This window comes from Cyprinodon tularosa, unplaced genomic scaffold (assembly GCF_016077235.1).
Source record: "Cyprinodon tularosa strain WSP-4 unplaced genomic scaffold, ASM1607723v1 ctg79, whole genome shotgun sequence".
NCBI classification, from domain to species: Eukaryota; Metazoa; Chordata; class Actinopteri; order Cyprinodontiformes; family Cyprinodontidae; genus Cyprinodon; species Cyprinodon tularosa.
Genome location: NW_024039551.1, coordinates 2,782,950 through 2,804,902, shown reverse-complemented (window position 1 = coordinate 2,804,902; position 21,953 = coordinate 2,782,950). Strand labels below are relative to the sequence as shown.

The window sequence follows — 21,953 nt, the reverse complement described above, 5'->3', positions numbered from 1 at the left end:
GCTTCTAAATCCAGGATACATCAGCAGGTAATGCCCACCTTCTCTCCTGTCATTGCAAATGGAGCATTGAACCACTGCTCAAATGTGCTGCAGCTTTTGAAAATGGTGGGCAGCAGGAAGTTGAGGAGTGCCCACAGCTCAGGCAGCTTGTTCTGCAGTGGCGTCCCGGTCAGCAACACTCGCCTTGGAGCGAGGTAGTGGGTGTTTAGGACCTGGGTCAGCTTGCAGTGGTGGTTCTTCATCCGGTGGCCTTCATCCACAATCATGTATTTCCAACGGATCTGGACGACACAACAAGAAAACCCATTTTACTCACGCTACAGCTTCGCAGACCTAACCCTCTGCGCTTGTAATCAAACACATCTGAAATTAGGAACTGCTTTAGAGGACGATTTCTTGTCCACTTTGTCCTTGAGCATCCTGAGTCCTGAACCAGAACCCTCACCTAACCCACCTGTCAGCCCGTTCTGGAACCCTATAAGACAACATGAATGCATGGCAGCATGATGGCCACAGAGGACAATGGGGAGAGGCCATGTCAATGTGTTGCTGAACCTAGGAGAGAGAACTGAGACGCAGCAGAGGCGGGGGGTCAGACTGGCCAAACTCAACAGCTTACAGATGATTTGGGGGATTTAAAATCTAACAAATGGAAACACAGCAAACAATAGCGTCAAAATATAATAAAACAGGGTATAAAAAGCTGCGTGCAGCGTATTAACATTCGATGGTGGAACTCATTATGTCAGCTTGAGTTGGATTGTGTCTTGTGTCTGTCTTTCTGTCCTCTACAGGTGCTGGTCATAAAATTAGAATATCATGAAAAAGTAGATTGATTTCAGTAATTCCATTTAAAAAGTGAAACTTGTATATTATATTCATACATTACATACAAACTCATATATTTCAGATGTTTATTTTGTTTAATTTTGATGATTACAAATGACAACAAATGAAAATCTCAAATTCATCATATCAGAAAATTAGAATATTACTGAAGACCAATAAAAACAAAGGATTTATAGAAATGTTGGCCAACTGAAAAGTATGAACATGAAAAGTATGAGCATGTACAGCACTCAGTATTTAGTTGGGCCTCCTTTGGCCTGTATTACTGCAGCAATGCGGCGTGGCATGGAGTCGATCAGTCTGTGGCACTGCTCAGGTGTTATGATAGCCCAGGTTGCTCTAATAGTGGCTTTTAGCTCTTCTGAATTGTTGGGTCTGGTGTATTGCATCTTCTTCTTCACAATACCCCATAGATTTTCTATGGGGTTAAGGTCAGGAGAGTTTGCTGGCCAATTAAGAACAGGGATACCATGGTCCTTCAACCAGGTACTGGTAGCTTTGGCACTGTGTGCAGGTGCCAAGTCCTGTTGGAAAATGAAATCTGCATCTCCAAAAAGTTGGTCAGCTGCAGGAAGCATGAAGTGCTCTAAAACTTCCTGGTATGTGGCTGCGTTGACCCTGGACCTCAGAAAACACAATGGACCAACACCAGCAGATGACATGGCACCCCAAACCATCACTGACTGTGGAAACTTTACACTGGACTTCAAGCAACGTGGATGAAGTGCCTCTCTTCTTTTCCTCCAGACTCTGGGACCTTGATTTCCAAAGGAAATGCAAAATTTACTTTCATCAGAGAACATGACTTTGGACCACTCACCAGCAGTCCAGTCCTGTTTCTCTTTAGCCCAGGCAAGACGCTTCTGACGCTGTCTGTGGTTCAAGAGTGGCTTGACACAAGGAATGCGACAGCAGAAACCCATGTCTTTCATACGTCTGTGTGTGGTGGTTCTTGAAGCACTCACTCCAGCTGCAGTCCACTCTTTGTGAATCTCCCCCACATTTTTGAATGGGTTTTGTTTCACAATCCTCTCCAGGGTGCGGTTATCTCTCTTGCTTGTACACTTTTTTCGACCACATCTTTTCCTTCCCTTCGCCTCTCTATTAATGTGCTTGGACACTGAGCTCTGTGAACAGCCAGCCTCTTTAGCGATGACCTTTTGTGTCTTGCCCTCCTTGTGCAAGGTGTCGATGGTCGTCTTTTGGACAACTGTCAAGTCAGCAGTCTTCCCCATGATTGTGTAGCCTATAGAACTAGACTGAAAGACCATTTAAAGGCTTTTGCAGGTGGTTTGAGTTAATTAGCTGATTAGAGTGTGGCACCAGGGGCCATCAATTTTGAACCTTTTCACAATATTCTAATTTTCTGATATGATGAATTTGAGATTTTCATTTGTTGTCATTTGTAATCATCAAAATTAAACAAAATAAACATCTGAAATATATGAGTTTGTATGTAATGTATGAATATAATATACAAGTTTCACTTTTTAAATGGAATTACTGAAATCAATCTACTTTTTCATGATATTCTAATTTTATGACCAGCACCTGTACTCACCTTGGCCAGCACTTGTTTGTCCTTGATGATGTACTCGTAAGTAGTGAGTAAAACATTAAATTTGCCGCTGCGCAGCTGGGGGACAAAAGCTCTTCTAGCAGCGGGAGATCCCTAAAACACAAAAAAATATTTTTTTTTATCCTTTAAAAAATGCAAAACACTACATACATGCTGAAGGTGTCTGCGGGTGAAAACTCACCTTGTAGGACACTTTAACAACCGATGGGGCCCACTTATCAAACTCATAAACCCAGTTAGACAACGTTCTGCCAAACAGATTCACCTCAGTTTTCATGTGAACCAATATAACAACCACATGGTTTCTAAAGACGGACATTTATTTATTATCTCATCATGGAAGCAAGGATTAACTCACGAGAGGGGAACAATGATGAGGTAGGGTCCATTGAGCCGTTTGTGCTCCATGAGGTAGGTGATGAGGGCAATCGTCTGGATGGTTTTTCCCAGACCCATCTCATCAGCTAGGATCCCATTCAGATTGTTATTGTAGAGAGAAACCAGCCATTCCAGACCTTTAATCTGAAAGAGAAACATTCACCTGCAATTCAAAAAATTATTTCACAATCTGAAACACGCAATAAATAAACAAAGATTAAAGAAAATAGGGACCGGGACCCTAATCACATAACAAGAACCATATTTGGTGTGACACATGAAAGCTGATGAGTGGTAACTGTTTTTTATAATCATTTTCAAAATGATTTTAATTCATATTTCAATTAGCCGGACTTTTTAGTTAGCTATTTGCAGTGAACACATTTAGTTAACTTAATTTTTTAGTTTGCTAAGTTTTTATTTAATATGCAATGGATTCATTTATTTCTCTTTGAGTTGAAAGTTTCCTTTAGGGCAGCAGCTGGAGGGCTCCAATGAGCTCCAGCTTACTTCTGCTTATATGGTCAATGCAGCCTCCTCAGCTGTAATGGGAGAGGAAATGTGTTTGTCATATGTTTAGGTATTCTTTGTTTTGGAAAGTTGCGTTATATTTGTTCACTTTAAAAAAGCATTTGGTGTCTGACCAGTATTTGTCTGTTTAATTGAGTTTATTTGCATGTTAGTTTGTTAGTCAGTTACCCCCCTTTTTGCGTCCACAATTGTCTAATCAGCCACTATTTAAGTTTCCATCATGTCTTGTTTGGTCTTTTTGTGCTTGAGTTTTTTGTCTTAGTATCTGAATTGAAGTCTGGTTTGTTGACCTCTCTTTTTGGGGGTATTAAATTAAGACCTTTTTTGAAACAATTCAGTTTTCTGGCTGGTTTGCAAATCCCTCATATTTGGGTTCAAACCAAGTATTTTCTTTTTTGTCAAATGATTGGTATCGATATTAAAACTTATTTACTGAAAGCTGCTGTTTTAACTGTAGTAAGTCAGTTTATTCATGTCTCGTTTTGCAGCACCTGAAGTAATTTTCCATCTGTGAGGCAAAAGGAGAAAAAAAGTTACCTTGAAAATAATTTTATGAAAAGTCTGAATGCTGAGGGCTGCAAAACTCAAATGGTAAAGTGTTGTGAAAATAAAAAATACAGTCTAATGCGATTAAAAAAAGAGGTTAGTAGTCTTGATTAAGAGGAGGATGAATCAAATCCAAAGCCATCAATGTGCAGAGTCCGCCCCAAAGCAAATTAACACAAATCTCAGCTGAGACTAAGTTCATGTTCCAGAGAAGCTGTTTGATCTTAGGCTTTAACGACTGCAAAATTGTTGTGGTTATTGTAGTGAAAAACATCATATTTACATATTAATTGGAGCATTAAGCGAAAGTTTTAAAAACATAAATTAATGTCCTAAAGTAGCTGTTAAAAAGAAAAACAACTTTTAAGACTTCACCTCCGAGAACGTGTCCTAAAACATGAATGATTGATTTAAAATTCCTAAAAACTGTAGTTGTGTGTCTGAGTCAGAAAGACCTTAAGAAATAGGAGCACCCCCGCCAACAGGGGGGGACAAATGGGTCAAATGTCCCAGGCCCAGGACAGGGGGGGGGCCCAAATTGACACTCTGACTATTAAAAATACCGACAGAAGTAATTTTTCAGAAAAGATTTGTGATAAAAATATTTAATATTACACCAACTACACATTATATGCGATCAAACACGGGTGTATGTATATATATATATATATATATATATATATATATATATATATATATATATATATATATATATATATATATATATATATATATATATATATATATATATATATATATATATATATATATATATATATATATATATATATATATATATATATATATATATATATATATATATATAAATATGGGGCCATTAGAACTCCCCCCAACCCATCATAACATAAAATGAGGGTTTTCAGAACTCTGGCGCACCAAAAAAAAGAGAAAAAGGTAAGATGACATCAAAGGCTTGAGGGATTTTAGGAGTAAATATTAAAAAAAAACTCTGTGTTGTCCCGGGCTCTAGCAAAGCTGTCAGTTGACCTGAATACGAAACAATTTTGCAAAAACTCCCTGACCAGAAAACAGGACATGGTATAATAGCATCAGCATTATATTATATTACTTTGCTTCTCCAAAAAGCTACCGAGCTTTCAAATATATATATATATTCATTATTATGTGGTATGTAGTGAAATACTTAACCTTAAATTACATGGATTAATAGAAAAATCAGATGGAGAAGACATTTAGATTTATGATTATTCAGTAAGATAGACACTATGTTGTCTCCAGATGTGGTATTTCGACATTTGCAAATAACCATCAGAGTGGCAATAATTTAAAATCAAACACAGGGGACAGAAGCAGAACTGCTAACTTGGATCCAGTTTGCTGAGGTGTTTAAACAGCCTATTAGGTAACTCGGTATAACAGAAGAATCCCCAAAACCCACTAAGTACTTGTGTTTACCTGATACTGTTTGAGCTGTCCATTTATCAGTAAAGTGGACTGTTTCTCCACCTTCTCTGTGACGGCGTGAGCCACAGAGTAATATGACTGGAGTCCTCGAGCAAAAGCCGCCCCGCTGTACTCGTCGTCCACATCCTGTTTAGCATTCCTGCACAGAACAGGTAGGTAGCTTCACTTCAAAGGCAGCAGGTTAAAGTCATCTAACCGTATCGTGTCAGGAAAACTCACTCTATGATATGTCGGACGTCCACCTCTGACACGTCTTCACTGTCAGGGTCTGTAATCTTCTTCTTTTCTTCCACAGGAGCTGATGAAGGCTGAGGCTCCTCTTCTTCCTCCTACCAAACAGTTTCCCAGCTTTAGGTTGTTGAATTCTCAACAGAAGTGAGGATATGTATAGTGTGTAGATTGTAAGTTTTATATTAACCTTAGGAGCGCAACCCACCTCCTCCTCTTCCTCCTCCTCGCTGTCTTCACTGTCGGAGCGAGGAGCTACCTCGTAACTAAACAGACACAAATGATCAACAATATTAAATCAAACGATTTTTCTCTTTCTAAACTTATTATTTTAAAAGCTTTTTGGCACGAAAAACAGGATAAACCTAAATGGGTAGAAAATGTACCATGCTGCCTTGTAGGAACAGAAGAGGAACTCCATATTATCACCCAGTATAACCAAAGGTCCAAAAATAATTAGCCTTATATGTTTAAAAATTAGTTAATATATTCGATCTTGCTTTTTTTTTAGTTTGCAAGTAAGCTAATTAACCAAGAACATGTAGTGTAGAAGCTAAAAACCTACTAAAAAAGGTGTTTTATACAATAGAAAAACATCTGAACAAGGCTAATAGTTACTTTATTGATTTTTTTTTTAGAGCGTTTTAAACTTGGCTGGGAGATGTTGGATGATTCCAAACCTTTTTATTTCTAATTAAATTATATTTTTAATATTTTGTTTGTACGGGCTTATTGGAAATTTTCCAATACTGTACTTTTACAAGTACAGTATTTCTATAATAGACAGACAGATATTAAAACCAAGAACATTTTCAATAAGACTTAAAGCGTCTAAAGAATCTGTGAAGTCACTCGCCAACCTCTGAGCCTTCCTGGTTTTCATCCTTCATCTATGTGTTATTTTTTTCTCACCCTGGGTTCATTTCCAGCCATGTTTCCAGCTGTCCAGCCTTGGGAGCATCAACGCCTGTCAGGATATTCCCGCTGTCAACATGGATGACCTTAACAGGCAGGTCACTCATCTGGCTTGTTTCATCCAGGGGCTGCAACAGAAGGTATCCAGGATTTTCAAGTCATTTTCATTAGGCTTCATTGAAACATTGACATTTGTTATTGTTCATTAAAAAACAATAAAACAGCTGTTTGTATTGTTACGGTTCATTTAAAAGATGCGGTTGTTTTATTTTCATGCCATAAATGGCTCACCTCTCCATCCGGCCCGAGAGCTGGAGCCTGGCCCTCTGCGTTCTCTAACTGCAACACAAGCAAAATCAGCAGCAGACAAAGGTTACTGGTGGATACAACTTTCAAAAACATATATAGTTATTATTTTTTTTTTTTACCTTCTTCTTTTTCTTCTTCTTCTTTTTCTTCTCCTTGAGAGCCTGTGCAGCTTTGTGGGCTCTAACCAGCTCTGTAAGGTTGGCAACATACTCGTCAGTTTGCTGAAGCAAATAGGCCAGGCGCTTATCCTTCTTCTGGTCGATCAGTTTACGGTAACCTTCTTCATCTTCAGCCTGTGAAAAACAAACAGGTGAGAATCAAAGGGTTCCCAATAGTTATTGTGTGAATTAAAGGTATACCTCAGGTCCTAGGCAAAAACAATCAGTATTAAACTGACTGAGTATGGAGAGCAGCCTAAAGACCACTTTAACCAGCAGTGTGTTATCAATAAGTCATATTAATACAGATGTTGATGCTAAAATTAGCCTAGCATTTAACCAAGCAAATAAAGTGTATTTAAAATATAAGTGTAAGTGACTTTAGTATTCTTATGCTCCATTAACAAACTACTTTTGTTGTGATGGATTTGTATAATATGTTATATTACATTATTTATGGACTTCATAATGACTGTGCAATGTGATGTGCCTATTTTTTGTTTACCATAAATTACAGTAATCTACTGATGCCATGAAACAGCAAGTGTGTGTCAAAGTGATGACTTTATTTTAAAAGTTTTAAGCCCCCCTGAAAATGTTAAAATCTTTGTTGTTTGATGCTGTAGCACACGTATTGTTTACATTTTGACCAGTCTGACTAGGGAGTACCAATATGGCCGCTGGTGACCTCATAGCTATGTGTACTACTGATGGCCAATTGGACATAGAGTGAATAAATAGAGATCAGTGGTCTACACTTACCTGAGATAACACAGTCTTATATCACATTAGTTAAAATATATTACCAACTAATATGTTAACACATGATAAAGCTATTACCTCATTGAGGTATATTCTCTACTTTTTTTCTTTTTTAGATTTACTTTCCTTATGTGTATATAAATGCTTTTATTTGCATTCAGCTTAGCTGCTGGCATGCATGACTATCTCCACTATAAATGTTAATTCTATTCTATTCTATTCTATTCTATTCTATGCACATATGTAATGTTAACTTTAATGTGTCATTGGACTGGAACAGGTATCCGCTCCTTTCTTGATATCTGTTCTAGGTAGCCTTCTTTCTGTCACGTCTTACCATAAGCCTTCTCATCCTCTCTTTCTCAATGCGCTCATTCTCCTTCTTCTGTTCCCGCTCAGTGTTAGCATGGTAGGTGGCCACGGCTTTGGTCAGCTTCTGAATCTTTCCGGTGACTGAGCGGTGATACTCTTTGAAGTCTTTGGCATGCGCGAGAATGCTGTTGAGGTACTCCTGTTATCAAGTAGGGTGTAGATAGGTACAAGTGAAAAAAAAATTATAAATTACTATATGATGATTATCATACATGTAACTTTAGTTTTTTTTCCTTTACCTGATGTTTTTGTCTGCGTTTGCGCTCTTGTTCAATCTTCTGCTGTTTCTCCAGCTTCTCCGTGATGCGGGCCTCTCGCAGCGACTGACGTTTGCTCCGTTTGTAGGCTTTGGCATCCAGGGCGGTCTCAAGAGCTGTGTCGCGTCGCATGCACACCACCACCTCCTGACGCAGCTAGAGGCAGCACAAAGTGTTCCACCGAGAATATTATGTGGAAGATATAATATTTATGTTTAAAGTTCAACATACTTTATTTCCTACCTGTCTCTGAAAGTTCAGCAAACGAAGAGCTTTGAGCTCTATTGTAGCTTTGGTACGTAAATCACCAGCCAAAGAACCAGGCAGGTTCTCCAACTCAGCAATTCGGTGAGCAATTCTAGCCTGCAACCTGAAAAACCAAACAGTACATGATCACTTCCTTTCATAGATTTAATCCAAACACTAAAGATGTCTGGATTGAATCTAAGGTATGGTTCGGTTTATCCATCAAATCTTTTACAAATTATTGGAATGCAGAAACAAGACTCAACTCCAAATGTTTATCATTAGCAGTGTTGGGCACGTTACTTTGAAAAAGTAATTAGTTATAGTTACTAGTTACTTCTCCCAAAAAGTAACTGAGTTACTAACTGAGTTACTCCACAATAAAAGTAACTAGTTACTAGTAAAAGTAACTATTGCGTTACTTTTCCGTTCCTCGCCCCCGTAAACCTCACCACCCGGCCCCCACCTTCTCGCCGTGTGTTTCCAAAGCCAGCTGAATAGAGCGGACGACAAAGACAAGAACCTGCAGACAGTTTAGCATTTATTGCAACTCAACGTAAATGACATCAGGGGGGAACGCGATGTGAAGTTTTATAACAGGACATTCAGATCTGGTGAGTATATGAAATTAATAACTGGGGATGTCTAATTCTGAAATCCTGTGTGTTTGGGTTGTTATAGATACTGCAACATCTATCTATCCATCTATCTATCTATCTATCTATCTATCTAGATCTATACTCTGCGTGTGACATAAAATATGGATCTCCATCCCTGCCACAAAGGCCATCAAATAATGTTTAAAATAAAAAATACAGTAGGTTGAGAAGGCAGAGTATCCATCCATCCATCCATCCATCCATCCATCCATCCATCCATCCATCCATCCATCCATCCATCCATCCATCCATCCATCCATCCATCCATCCAGATTTCTCCCTTTCTCCATATAGGCTATCATTTCTGGCTGTTGTCAGGTTCATTTGATCGTTCCCGCTCTCCATAGTTCTCCTGTGGCGCGAGCACAGAGCGACTGTTGCGCGCCTTTAGCGAGCATGCGCGTTTCCTGCCGCTTGCGCGGTGACTCTTGCCGCCTGCGCTGTGTGGAGATGCAGAGGAAACCGTTATGTGATGGGGAAACGCAGCTCTACGTAACACCGGTATTTCCATGTGGAAAACGCTGTTTTGCTGCTGGAGTCATCCTCACTCTCCATCTCTCTGTGTGTGCTGTACGTTAACACCCACCAGCAGAAACACCCACCTTTTCAACTGACAGACGGAATCTCATCCTCCCCTCTCTCATGACAAGGCGTGCACCTCTTGATGACCTAAAAAATAATCTTTAATATCTCTTAAACAAAAGTAGCACAAACAATATTTTTTTCTGCACAAATCTGCACTAACGTTGCACTAACCATTCAGTCTATTTGCAGAGTTTTTTGACGTGGGTGGGGTGTCAGCTTCACGCAGCTGCGCACGAGTCCTATCATGAAAAAAGGTTCATTGTGCGACCTGAGTAACGCGCAGTAACGGGGTGTCTGCAATGGTAACTGCGTTATAGTTACAGTCAAAGTAATTAGTTAGATTACTCGTTACTAAAACAAGGTAACGGCGTTAGTAACGCCGTTAGTTTCAACGCCGTTAGTCCCATCACTGATCATTAGTGTGTCAATTCTGTGCATTTATGCAACACCAGTAGTTATGTGGCCACAACTCTCCCATTATTATTTTTAAGAATTGCTCTCTTTTTGTGTACAGTTGTTTAACAATAATAACAGGCTATACATTAGTTTGTGAGTCTACTGAAACAGGCCTTCTGCAGAGAAAACAGCTCTAACATTGCATATTACATTATAAATTGCCTTTTCAAGTCAGAGTACTCCAAAAGCGCTTTACACTACCTTCAGTCATTCACACATACATTCACAAAGTAATAGTGGTGAGGTGCATCGTAGCTACAGCTGCTCTGGGGCACGCTGACAGTAACACACATTGACCACCATCAGTGAGTAATGCACATGAGGTGTCTTGCCCAAAGACACAACGAATGAGAAGGATGGAACTGGGACTCAGACTACGCTCTGGTTGCAGAACAAAGTCCTTTATTCTGCACCGCTGTGATCCGTCATGTTTACTGTTCAAAGAAAGCCCCAAATATGTTATTTATGAAACTGATTCCCTAAGTTTTGTAAGAAAACAAGTAGGTGGAATCCCACCAATAAAAAAATGGCAAACATAAATATAAACAAGCCCTATCAAAATAACCTAATAAGGCTATCATTAGCCTAGCATACGGTGGCTGAGAGGTGCAAAGCACATTGACAATTCAAAAACACATTAACAAATAAAAAACAAAATAACATTTGAAGAAACTAAATTATATTTTATGAAAAAATGTATTTTTGAAAAAAAATAAATAAATTTTAACACTCATTTACATTTTAGGAAACAAATTCACATTTTAAATAAGTTAGATTTTAGGTGAGAGAAAGTTTCATTTTAGAGAAAAAAAAAATACATTATAGGGAAACAAATTTACATCTAAAAAAAAATTGACCGTTCGGAAACACTTGTACAAGTGCAAAGACAAAACTGCAAGCGACAAAACACAGTTACATAGCCAAAAACAAATTAACAAAAGAGGGCTACACGGAAAGGGAATGTCCCAGTGGCCGGATGTGACGTCACGATTACCCTGACTTGTAGTACAAACAGCTCAATCTGTAGTCCTCCTGCTTCACGTGAAAAGACAGCGGCGATTTTAGATGGAAAGAATTGCACTGAAGCTGTTTTTCTTAAGTTTACGCTAACCGAACAATGTTTTGCCCTTATTGTGGTCTCTGGAACTTTTACGGGACACACCTGGTCCGTGTCCCGTAAAAGTTCCAGAGACCGTCCGCACGAATAACAAAATGGTGTAAATTGGCTGAAATTTGCTCCACAATAATAAAATCGCCGCTGACTTTTCACGTGAAGCAGGAGGACTACAGATTGAGCTGTTTGTACTACAAGTCAGGGTAATGGTGACGTCACATCCGGCCACTGGGACATTCCCTTTCCGTGTAGCTGTCTTTTGTTAATTTGTTTTTGGCTATGTAGCTGTGTTTTGCCACTTTCAGTTTTGTCTTTCCACTTGTACAAGTGTTTCCGAACGGTCAATTTTTTTTAGATGTAAATTTGTTTCCCTATAATGTATTTTTTTTTCTCTAAAATGAAACTTTCTCTCACCTAAAATCTAACTTATTTAAAATGTGAATTTGTTTCCTAAAATGTAAATTTCTTTGCTAAAATGTAAATGTGTTTTTAAAAATGTTAACTTTTTTTTCAAAAATACATTTGTTTCATAAAATATAATTTTGTTTCTTTAAATGTTATTTTGTTTTTTATTTGTAAATGTGTTTTGCACTTCTCAGCCACCGTACTAGCACCTGTAAAAAAAAAAAAAAAAAAACAGAAAAAAACTACCATGCAAAGAATCAAGGTTAGCAGCAGCAAGACATTTTAAATGAAGGCTGTAGATATATCTTAAGAAACACAGAACTGTCCAGCAGAAAGTTCTTTTGGGATTAAACCCCTGGTCTTTTTGGGGAAAAGAGATCCTTTAATGTTTGGGAGAAAATTTCTGCTGGGTGAGATTAGTGGGAAGGAATCTTAATATTAAAGTTGACAATTATACAACTTATACCACTGTTGGTCATACAAGTAGTGGTAATATCTGTAATTGAACTAAAATGTCCTGTTACATAGTTTTAATCAAAATTATGCTCTACCTTTAAAGAGGCATTTTCTAATGATACTGCCACCTGTGGCTAAAACACAGAACTACAGCAGTAATTTAACACTAATTTAAAATAACTCCTACTAATCGACAATAAACAAACCTAACTAGGAGATCTAAAATAATCATTATTCATCTCACTGCCCATTTGTTTTTAAAATAGTTAGTGGTAAACATGCATAAAAGCAATGGTGCCAAGTTAAATTGCCTGTCAAATCTCCAGGAAACTTAGGCCGTTTCTCAATTCACAAGAACGCGAGTATGAACTCGTGTTATTGCCAAGTATATTCTTGAAAAGAACACAAGAAAGTATGGATTCAGGAAGAACAAGAGCATGCAGAATCGGCTATGCCAAGAGAGGTTGCCATTAGTCTCGGAGGTCCACTGGTTGCCCTGATTCTCTCAACATTTCAATTTTTTTTTAATGACGGATGAAAAACAGTAAATAGGCCATATAATTAGTGTTGCGCCAATACCATTTTTTGGCCACGATACCGATACCCGGTACCTGGCTGTGCAGTATCGGCCGATACCAATACCATCTGTTTAAAATTGATGTGTGTGTGCGTATATATGAAGTACTGCATACTACTTGGATGTAAAATAATTGCCATCATGGCTTTGTCAAGCTGCTGCCTAATACAAAGGGAATCCAGTAGAACTTTTTCTTGCCTACCTGCAATGGGTGACATCTCATGTTAGGGGCTGTGTAACCCACATACGTTTTAAATTCTCCTTGAAACATTGGTTGAAAACTAACCAGACATGTGTTCACAGGTAAATTCATCTGTTTCCATGGGCCTGTTAACCTGATTTTATTGTTAACCTAATTTTATTGTGATTTTAAGTTATTGGCATCTTATCTGTTTGTGTCCACTCTGTTCTCTCCTGTAGCGTCTTGTTTAATGTTCACGGTTTTTACCTGCCTTAGGACAGCGGATGCAAATTAGCTGTTGTGCTAATTCTGGCATATTTACATTTTTGCTTTATGCTGACATGTTGATGAATATGCATTGTCCTAATTCAAAAAAAAAAAAAAAAACATAGTTAAACTTTTGGCTCTCAAAATGGTATCTGTGCCCTATTGGTTGGTACCCGCCGATACCACCATTTTAGTGCTGGATCGGGGCCCCGCCCGATACTGGTATCGGTGCAACATTACATATAATGATGCTTAAAAGTATAATGTTCTTGCCTCAGATGATCTTAAAATGTATTTATGTAGAACCACGGCAACAAAAAAGAGAACTTTTAACTTATATACTCTGAGTTCTGTGAGCGCTCCACTGGAAGCTGCTGCTGCCGCGGTGCATGCTGGGACAGCTGACAATCTCAAGAACGGACAAGTCTGCTCTGAAGCATGCTGGGTTAAGAGGAAGGGGCGAGAACAATATCCGGGGACTTTGTCTGTTCTTGGTCTTATGTTTTTTTGAATTGGAACAGTACTAGGTCTGAGGCTGATGACATTTCATGGGCACATGAGTACTTTAGACGCACAAGTATACATATTGAGAAACTGCCCTAAATTTAAAAGCAAACTTTTTAGCTCCACCTAAATTTAGTTATGATTTACACCAGCAGGCAAACTGTGAGCTACTTCAGATAAAGTAAGATGAATCCCTATAAGGCTGTAATACCTGTACTCCCTCTCCTGTAGTATCTCCACGGGGTCGAGGCCGCATGGCTTTTGGATGGGAGTAATGCGGTTCTGCTTGGCGTGGTAAGGCATCATGGGAGGAGGCTGAGCTGGCTGACCAGGAGACTGGGTCTGTGGGGGCATCACGGGAGAGGCAGCTGGGGGAACCGATGGGGGAGCAGGAGAAGGCCTACCGGTGGGCTGAGGAGGGATCAGTTTTTGGGGTGCATTGGAAGGCGCTGCTGCGTTCACCATAGGGCCTGAGGGAAAGGAAAGGTTAACATAAAGCTCTGCCTCTCCCACCACAGCACGCAAACACTTTAACAGGTTTCTGCTAAACACACAGGAGGTCCGGCATTTTACAACAAAAAAACTTTGACAACATAAAGCAGCAAATTACATCGTTTAACATCAACTCAACATTAATTTTTTCAATTTTGTTTAAAATGATCATAACTCACATCCTAACCCATAATATACACTCACCGGCCACTTTATTAGGTACCCCATGCTAGTAACGGGTTGGACCCCCTTTTGCCTTCAGAACTGCCTCAATTCTTCGTGGCATAGATTCAACAAGGTACTGGAAGCATTCCTCAGGGAGTTTGGTCCATATTGACATGATGGCATCACACAGTTGCCGCAGATTTGTCGGCTGCACATCCATGATGCGAATCTCCCGTTCCACCACATCCCAAAGATGCTCCATTGGATTGAGATCTTGTGTCTATGGAGGCCATTTGAGTACAGTGAACTCATTTTCATGTTCAAGAAACCAGTCTGAGATGATTCCAGCTTTATGACATGGCGCATTATCCTGCTGAAAGTAGCCATCAGAAGTTGGGTACATTGTGGTCATAAAGGGATGGACATGGTCAGCAACAATACTCAGGTAGGCTGTGGCGTTGCAACGATGCTCAATTGGTACCAAGGGGCCCAAAGAGTGCCAAGAAAATATTCCCCACACCATGACACCACCACCACCAGCCTGAACCGTTGACACAAGGCAGGATGGATCCATGCTTTCATGTTGTAGACGCCAAATTCTGACCCTACCATCCGAATGTCGCAGCAGAAATCGAGACTCATCAGACCAGGCAACGTTTTTCCAATCTTCTATTGTCCAATTTCGATGAGCTTGTGCAAATTGTAGCCTCAGTTTTCTGTTCTTAGCTGAAAGGAGTGGCACCCGGTGTGGTCTTCTGCTGCTGTAGCCCATCTGCCTCAAAGTTCGACGTTCTGTGCGTTCAGAGATGCTCTTCTGCCCACCTTGGTTGTAACGGGTGGTTATTTGAGTCACTGTTGCCCTTCTATCAGCTCGAACCAGTCTGGCCATTCTCCTCTGACCTCTGGCATCAACAAGGCATTTCCGCCCACAGAACTGCCGCTCACTGGATGTTTTTTCTTTTTCGGACCATTCTCTGTAAACCCTGGAGATGGTTGTGCGTGAAAATCCCAGTAGATCAGTAGTTTCTGAAATACTCAGACCAGCCCTTCTGGCACCAACAATCATGCCACGTTCAAAGTCACTCAAATCACCTTTCTTCCCCATACTGATGCTCGGTTTGAACTGCAGGAGATTGTCTTGACCATGTCTACATGCCTAAATGCACTAAGTTGCTGCCATGTGATTGGCTGCTTAGAAATCAAGTGTTAATGAGCAGTTGGACAGGTGTACCTAATAAAGAGGCCGGTGAGTGTAGATCTTTATTTAAGTGTAGGTACAGCTGCATTTAGACATTTCTAAAGATTAAGGCTTATGATAAACAGATTTAAGGATAGATAAACGCAGCAAGAAACAACTTTATGTGTTGTGTAACAAATGTGCGGAATAAGAATATCGAAAAAAATATTAATAGACTATAGAAATTAGGCTTTAATTGTTGATTGCTCAAGTGGGTAGAAATAACAGCATAAAAGAAAATAAACAACCTTTAAAAGAAAGTTTGATTTTGAAATGTGTGACAGCATCCTGGAGAGAAATATCAGCTGTGCTGCTGCCATCAACACCTTTGTTTCTAGATAATCGAGATCCAGTGTAGTCCTGTTTCTCTGACTGTGACTGGCTTGATGTGCTCTCCTCATCCTCTGACATGAGACCTGGCTCTGAGCTCGTCTGCCTGGCTGTGTGATTCCTGGACAGAGCCACCGGTGAAGCTGGTTTACAGCTGCCTTTTTTTTAAATCTCTGTTTCTTTTTCTATGTCTGCTTCTGTCTCCTTGAACCCCATTCAGCCTCAGCAGATGTTCGCTCACACTGAGTCTGCTGCAGGTTTCTTCCTGTTAAAAAGATGTTTTTCCTCTCCACTGTCGCTACAATCATGCTTATTGCATGGGATTGCCTTTGAGTCAATGAGTCGATGCAATCAACTGGTTTTCCTTAGATAGAAAACTTTGAAATGACATGTATTGTAAATTTGTGCTATATAAATAAACTGAATTGAATTGAAATTATGATCATTTTTGGAGCCATAATTAGCTCTATTAAAGTGAGTCAATGCATTTATAAAATAACTAGTTTAGGCACTTCATTTTTTCAACAGCATCTATACGTAAGAGAACTGTTTTTCAGTTACACTGCAACAGCTGTTAGTCCATAGATACACACATAATTGGTGTGAAACTTGTACACATTATTAAAGCTTTATTATAGCAAAGGTATATAAAACCGGTAATTGATCAAAAAAACTACCCAAAGCAAATAGGATGTGTCTGAAAAAGGTATTTTTGGGAAACAAAAAACAAAACAAAAAACAGACTAAAATGTGACACAGCATCATTCCTCATCAGAAATGAATTAATCTTTTTGGTGCAGAAATATTTCCTTTCTGCCTAAATATAATACATTTCACATTTATTGTTTTTTCTACATGTATCTTAGGCAGTGGGATCAAATTTGAGACTCTGGTATGTTTATCTTTTGGTTTGGTTGTTGATTCTGTTACTTTATTGCTATACCTGCTGCTTGTAGTCAAACCCCTTTGTGATGGTTAAGGTCAGAATTCATCAGCTAAAATATTTTTCAGGGGATGGTTTCATAGATTTTCTGAATAGTACCATATATAGAATAAGATTTTGGTGACAGAAATCAAAATAAGTTGCTTCATTTTGTAGTCTGACAGGAAAACAACTAACCTTCAGGCCATGACTTGGATGGTCCATTGGGATTCGGTCCTTGCATCCCAACTGGAGTCCCTGAAGGACCAGGGGGAGGCATGTTGGGACCCATCATACCTAAGGTATACAAGGATATATAACACCTGTGCTTCATTGGTTGACTTTTACTAATTAATTTAATATCAGAAAAAAATACAACAACATCTGATTGTTTTTACGTTTTTTTTTTTTACAATTCGAAAAGATCTACATCAGTATTCTGCACATTCTACATGGACACTCACCATGAGGCCGGCTGTAGCTGGAGCCCATTGGCCCAGGCCCTGATCCGGGTCCTGTTGGACCACCACCTGGTCCTCCACCAGCTCCAGAGACCAGACTGGACATGGGCTGCTGCTGCTGCATCCCTGGCATCGGCCTTTTTCCCTGTACAGCCATTTGGAGATGGTCAGGCAGGGGTTGTCCCCGGGCTAGCATTTTATATGCCATGATCTGGGCTCTGAGCTGGTGAAGCTGATTTTGGTTAAAGGGAGTCGGACCACCAGGACCACCAGGGCCGCTACCATCAAGGCCAGAACCAAGACTGGGCATGCTAGAGCCAAGACTAGGCCCAGGGCTTGGGCCAGGTCCAGAACTCCCTGTTGGTCCAGAACGATTAGGCCCCAAAGAATGCTGATCGACACTGGGACCGTCCAGAGAGGCTGAGGCAGAACCAGCAGAGGAGGATGAGGAGGAGGTCGATGGCATAAGAGGACCAGATGGGGGGCCGTTTGAAGCAACAGGGCTGGAGTGGTCGGAGCCACCTAGAGGAGAATGGTAACCTGGAGGACCCAAACACAAACGCAAGGAGGGAGCAATTATAACAAAACAACAGTGACCGCAGTTTGGTTTCAGTCTCAGTAGATCCGTGACATGCATATTCTGAAATATCAAAATCATTTTGTGTTCCACAGCCTGCAGCAAACCTAAACAATGAATCACCACCTAACCCTCATTAAATCCTGCAAAACTCCTATTTCAAAAGCTTTCTCAGACAGACTCCCTGCGTTAAACCCAAGACCAGCTGGGTGTTAGTCCCTGCATGTCTTTCTAACAGAAGGAAATACCACACAGCTGTTGTCTGATAACAAACTCTTTTCTTTTTTGTTTAAGCTACACTGAGTTGTGAATTAATGATTCCCATTTAGTACCCACAAAAAAAAAGAAAACAAATGAACAGAGTGAAAACAATCCTTCATACATTGTAGGGTGTGACAACAGCTACACTGCCTGTGAGGAAATGCAACCACATCGCCCCCAATTCCACCACTCCTGTCCTTACACAACCCTGGAAGGAATGACATTACTTCAGATTGTTAAATTACCTTGTGAGTGTTGGTCCAGAGGGCTGGGTGGGGGGCCCATACCGCTGTGCCCGCCCTGTCTCATCGACAGCCCCTTCATCTGACTGAAGCGACTGTCCTCACACAAGCTCTTCTCGTGCATGCCCTCCATCGGCTGTAGGAAATATTCAAAGAGAAAATGAGACATTAAATGCAGAATGAAATCCATATGGCATGTGTTTATAATCAGCCCCCTTTACTTGGAGACCTCCAAATGAAATCATGTATGAATACAGTTGACCTGAGAGTAAGTTAAATCTGTTCTGTGAAGGCCTCGGAGGATCGTTAGTGAACATTAGTGAACAAACTGCCCCTTAAAGACCAAAAGTTAACAGTGGATGGGTCAGGGAGAAATCTTTAGAGAAATTTAAAATAGAAAAGAATATCCTTGGTTTTAAAAATCATTCAGGGCTCTATTCAGTCCATCATTTGAAAACAGAAGTAGACACAACCAGTGTCTCCTTGGCCAGTACACCTGGTCCAATAATCAGAAGAGGAGCTGCAGAGATCTACAGCTCAGGTGGAAGAATCAGTTCACACAACATTCTACAAATCTGACTTTTATGGAGGAACGCTACTGCTGAAATGGAGCTGTAAGAAGTTCAGTTTGCCATCAGCCACGAAATGGGCACAGTGATCTGGGGGAGAAAGGGTTTTATTTGGATGAGACCAAACCAGAACTTTCTGGTCAAGGGTGGTGATGGGAGCAGTAGGCTGAGGATGTTTCTACTGAAGGAACAGGGAAGCCGATCAGAGTCCCTGGGAACATGGATGAACCTATGAGGCAAAGCTAGAAGGAAACCAATGGCAAACTTGACTTGAATCAGGAAACAGGTTCAACCTGCAGCTTAACAACCATAGACTTACAGCTAGAATGGAACTGTTCACGTCTAAGGATACTGCTGAGCTAGAAGTCTAATTGCTGTTCCACCCAATGTTCCGCTGCGTTCCTGAGCTTGAGATATTTTGCAAAGAACATCTCAGCTTCTTGATGCACCAAACTGGTGGAAACATACCGCAAAAGGCTTTAAGAGATAATAAATAGAAACACACCAACGCTAATTTATGGCACTTCCTAAAACAGAAAACCTGTAAAGTAATAGGCGCCTATATATTATTTTTCGTTGTTAAAACAATTATTACACTTTAAAAACACTGTAAGCAGGTAACCTCTGGCAGTGGACCCCATAAAGCAGATTATATGACAAAACTAGTACAAATGAGGAAAATGCATACTCTAAAAGATTTCCTCCCTCTTGGATGGGGATTAATGTGTGCGTTAATAAAACTTTTCAATTGGCGTGTAAAGATAAACAAAGCCTAGAATGCAATGTAACGTCCATCCATCCATCTTCTAACACGCTTATCCCGAGTGGGACACACAGAGACATCAATTAACAGTCATGTTTTTGGACTGTGGGAGGAACCCAGAGTACCCGGAGAGAACCCACACATGCTCAGGGAGAACATGCAAACTCCATGCAGAAAGACTGTGGGCCGGGAATTGAACCCAGAACCTTCTTGCTGCAAGGCAGCAGTGCAACCAACTGCCCCACTGAGCAGCCCCAAAATGTAACCCAGTATAGAAAATTAATATATCATATCATCTGCATCCATAAATAAATAGATCATATTTTTTCATTGACATTGTAATGGAATTGTTAGAAATAATAAAGGGTCAGAGTAGGACGCCCTGGACTGACTTGTCCTTACTTTGTGCAGAGGGTGCATGTTTTCCTGGCCATATCCAGAAGGCCCTGGCTGGGAGTGCCCAGATGAAGGAGGAACAGGACTGGGCCCCATCATGCTGTGAGAGGAGCCAGGGGAAGGACCTGGGCTGGGGCCCAACATTGCGTTTGGGGAGGGGCCAGGACCGGGGGAGGGACCCGGACGGGGAGTACCCCCCATGGGAGGATCAGGTGTTGACATCGCCCTGGATCTCCTGCTCCTGGGAGAAAAGGGGCAAACAGAGGAAAAAAAAAAAAAAAAGGAAAATTGTCTATTTAATATATAGAATTATTAAGTCTGTTTGATCTGTTTTTAATATAAATAAATTGATATTATAGCAGAATTTTAAATGCAGCCGCGCGGCAGTTTAATTTTATGATATAAAGAAAATAATGATTCATTTCCAGAACAGAGGGGATTTCTCCAACGCTTTTCAGGAGATTCTCTGCTGCGCTGCACCAAACCGCTCGATGCGTAAAAAAATCCCAGCAGCGCTGAACTTGATCTGAACATGGACAAATCCTCTCAGTTCTGCACAGGAGCCCCTGCTGCTGCCAATTTCCTCCATCAATGCATGGAAGAGGGTCTGGTTAAACATAAAATAAGGGGGAATGGCGGACTGTGCTTGTGCTGACTGACCTACCGGCATCAACAGAACAGGCAGTCTGGGCCGAACCTGTGCGCTCCCAAGCCGATATTTTAGGGGAGATGAAAGAAGACGCTGCAGATGTCGCAATTAGTCTCCTCAGCCTCTTTGTAATCCGCCTTCAAGCGTTGATTTGCTTCATGGACGTGGCTCGAGCGCCCCCCTCCACCGCTCCTATGACCGAATGTCTAGTCACTGCCGCGAGGCAGCGCGCATGCGCGCGCAGCGGCGCATCGGGACAGAACCATAGTGGATTGAGGAGCGCTTACAGTTCACCTTAAAATCATGATCATTAACACACCTGCTTCTTTAAGGGCGTATTCATAGCCTTCGGGGACCTAGACCATTTTCTTCTTGCAGGGGGACCACAAACACTTGATAAATTAATCAGTGAGATTTTTAGGCAAGGCAAGGCAAGGCAAATTTATTTGTATAGCACAAGGCAATGCAAAGTGCTTTACATGATTAAAATATAGGAAAATAAAACAGAATCAAAACAAATAGGAAAAAATAAATAAATAGAAATGCAGAAACAAAAAAGAACATTGAAAACAGTTGGACTAAAGAAAATAAAAACCTTGAACTTGATGTTTCAGTTGAAGTGTTTAACTAGAACAGTCGAAGGCAATCCTAAACAAATGTGTTTTTAGTCTTGATTTAAAGGAACTCAGGCTTTCCGCACTTTTACAGTTTTCTGGAAGTTTGTTCCTTATTTAGATGGGTCATAAAAGTTTCAGCCACTTTGGTAGTGTGATGCAGAGTCCAGTTTAGGGTTCAACAGTTCAACAGTCTTGAGGCAGTGGGGAAGAGGCTGTTGCAGAACCTATTCGCAGATCTTTGCAGAATGGATGCATATATCTTAGAATTATACACACAACTGGACTCAATCTAATTACTTTAGTACTGAAGGAAATTGGTTGCACTGACATACAGGGGTATAAGATAAGCGACTGAATACAAAATATAGATTTGAAGTTTGTATTTTGACCGTGACATCTGAATATTTCAGGAGGTAAGAATACTTTTGAAAGGTTTTTTCGACCAGAACTTGATTTCTTTTTAATTTTCTATTTTTTAAAATAGTTTTTCAA

At 40.3% G+C, this 21,953-nt stretch overlaps 1 protein-coding gene across 1 annotated transcript; it reads right to left on the bottom strand.

The window, feature by feature from the left end:
• Positions 1–139: 139 nt before the first annotated feature.
• LOC119773911 (transcription activator BRG1-like) lies at positions 140–21,059 on the bottom strand. The gene is made up of 20 exons (XM_038271132.1): positions 20,860–21,059; positions 20,202–20,436; positions 18,471–18,603; positions 17,391–17,927; positions 17,125–17,223; positions 13,992–14,250; positions 8,574–8,700; positions 8,313–8,486; positions 8,039–8,212; positions 6,901–7,074; positions 6,764–6,811; positions 6,470–6,600; positions 5,748–5,823; positions 5,549–5,658; positions 5,321–5,468; positions 2,787–2,950; positions 2,610–2,676; positions 2,411–2,521; positions 455–568; positions 140–281 (listed from the first exon to the last, which is right to left on the bottom strand). Exons 2-19 carry the CDS (start codon positions 20,415–20,417, stop codon positions 539–541), a joined length of 2,778 nt encoding a protein of 925 aa, XP_038127060.1. The 5' UTR covers positions 20,418–20,436; positions 20,860–21,059; the 3' UTR covers positions 140–281; positions 455–538.
• Positions 21,060–21,953: the final 894 nt, after the last annotated feature.

Excerpts from the sequence above, each read along its gene's own strand:
- LOC119773911 (XM_038271132.1), bottom strand. The coding sequence starts at position 20,417 with ATGTCAACACCTGATCCTCCCATGGGGGGTACTCCCCGTCCGGGTCCC. Across the intron at positions 2,951-5,320 it reads GACAGCTCAAACAGTATCAG|ATTAAAGGTCTGGAATGGCT; the intron begins GTAAACACAAGT and ends TTTCTCTTTCAG. Across the intron at positions 2,522-2,609 it reads TTGTTAAAGTGTCCTACAAG|GGATCTCCCGCTGCTAGAAG; the intron begins GTGAGTTTTCAC and ends TTTGTGTTTTAG.